Raw genomic sequence first — 2,289 nt, 5'->3', positions numbered from 1 at the left:
TGCATTTAAATGGGAAACAATGTTCAAACTTAAAGAACCGTACCTGAACTGAATGTTTAAGGCTGGTGCTTCCATGAAGTCTGATATACACTCAATATTTACAATCTGCTGTACCTGAGCACCTCCTTCCACAGTGGGATCAACAGGTTTAGTCTGCAGATTCAGACGTGATAAGTTAAGGAAACAGGGTTGTTTTCTGTTATTATTCTGCTGGACCTTGCAAAGACTGAATCTGGTCATAAAGGTTTGGCAAGGTTAAGATAGGTAGAAGGGAAATAAATAGCTTAACTGTATGTTTGGGATCAAAGAGGTTGCAAGGAGGTTATTAGAAGAGTTATTGCCAGAGACAGTTCAAGTTTTAAAAAAGTATATGACAAAGTCTGAATAGGATTGGTTATGGAGGAGACAAGAGGTTTATCTACCTTCCAAGTCTTTTGTCATCTCACTTACTCTATTGTCTTTAACTTAGAAATTCATGTCAAAATGCATCTGCCAGCTTTCTGCTCATAGTCTACTGACCCAAATATGTAGAGATCATTAGGAAAGGGATTCTGCACTTATATCTCCTTTCCTTGTCTCAAACACACATTTTGCATATCTCTCTTATTGGTTAGATCAGACATGTCAAACTCGTGACGTCATGTGACGTTGCGCGACATATTGGAACTTTTCCCCCATTGTCGGCAATGGGGTGGGCGCGGTTTTGTTGTGACGATCCAGCCCGTGGGCTGGCAGTTTGACACCCCTGGGTTAGATTGATATTCTCAGCACTTCCACAATTTACTTTCAGTTCAGCTCTCTTTCTCTTCTGACTGTAGTTCACATTCTCATCTTCACTGCCTCTCTTTCCTTAATTATACACCCTACTTGTTGACAGATTTAAGCAGCTGAATCTCTTTGCATCATGCTCTCTGCTAAATAAAAACTGTACTGATTTTCTTTTACAGAAGCACAATCTCAACACTAGTTTATTATAGTTTCTTATTGCTAATATTGCTAATTTGGAAGTTTTTCTTTTCATACATTTTTTTTGCTCTTTAAAGCCATGCGAGGCAAACAAAGCAGNCACCCCTGATCTAGATGCACACACAATTCATCCAAATGTTCTTTCCTTTTTTCATGAGCTATGGTTCTTAAACCATTTGACTCAATTACACCTTTTAAAATAATATCATTACCTGTCCTCCCTAAAAAAAGCAGATTATTGTTTTAAATAAGTATCTCAGTAGCAATAGTCCCAAACTGGACCCTCAGCTCTCCACTTCCAAATAACAGGTGGCATACAATACAAAATTTAAAATCTGCATGGTAAGCAAAGTACTTTTCTGATCCCAATCATCTCAACTGAAGGCACATTGGAAGAGGATGCTTTTCACTTGCTTATAAAAAGTGAAATTCATGTATCTCCAGGAGAGAGATTTCCCACAAAACAGGAGGCCATCATTGAGAAGGACAGCCATCCTGTCCATCCATGAACCATGCAAGGAGTAGGGACTCTTAGCAGGCCCTGTCTAAATAATCAGACCAAACAATCAGATTCTGTGCTTCCAAGATGTCACCTGCTGGCAGGTGGTTTCATAGGGTATGCGCCAAGAGATGAAGGAGAATCCAAAGTGAACAGAATATTCCAGTAGTGAAAGGACATGGGGGATAATAAATTAAGAGGGAAATGAAAGGAGTAGATGTAGACAGTGGTACCTGCTTACTTTAAAAATGGCAGTGTGATAAATAGCAGTCATGAGAAGAATGTGGAGAAGCCTCAAGACTATTCTTGTACAAAATAATTTCAAGCCTGTTTCCTCATGAAATAGCTCAACTAAAATTCATCAAACAGTTTAATTTGCCCATGTACGAAGCAGAAATAAAGGATAACAATATTAATCCCTTCAAATAATTCCTGTGGCAGAACCATCACATTTTGTGAATAGCTGCTGCTAATATAGTTAACTTACTCTTTTGTTTCTCTTTCATTTCTTTTTTTTTTCAAATGTTTGCTCAACCCCCACCCCAAAAAGAAACCCAGGATTATGCTTTATATATCTGAAGGGCACTAGCCACAAAAGTTTATGCCATCATCAATAAGCTAATCTTTAAGGTCATAAAATACACTTTTTTGTATTCATGGAAATGGATTACTGCAGACAGTCCTCTAGACGTGCATTTAAATGGGAAACAATGTTCAAACTTAAAGAACCGTACCTGAACTGAATGTTTAAGGCTGGTGCTTCCATGAAGTCTGATATACACTCAATATTTACAATCTGCTGTACCTGAGCACCTCCTTCCACA

The 2,289-nt window shown here is 38.3% G+C and overlaps 1 protein-coding gene across 1 annotated transcript in view; it reads right to left on the bottom strand.

Annotated features, from left to right (window-relative positions):
* The window catches only part of LOC107299572 (AP-2 complex subunit alpha-2), a gene marked incomplete at its 5' end in the record, with an annotated part of 11,884 nt that extends 11,731 nt beyond the window's left edge, over nucleotides 1-153 (bottom strand). The window contains one exon of the mRNA XM_015828940.1: nucleotides 44-153. Coding sequence (XP_015684426.1) covers nucleotides 44-153 — 110 coding nt within the window. The remainder of the gene's footprint in view (nucleotides 1-43) is intronic.
* Between the last annotated feature and the right edge of the window lie 2,136 nt (nucleotides 154-2,289).

Source organism: Protobothrops mucrosquamatus, unplaced genomic scaffold (assembly GCF_001527695.2).
Source record: "Protobothrops mucrosquamatus isolate PMUCROS unplaced genomic scaffold, P.Mucros_1.0 scaffold5123, whole genome shotgun sequence".
Classification (NCBI taxonomy): Eukaryota; Metazoa; Chordata; class Lepidosauria; order Squamata; family Viperidae; genus Protobothrops; species Protobothrops mucrosquamatus.
This window is presented reverse-complemented; position numbering and strand designations above follow the sequence as displayed.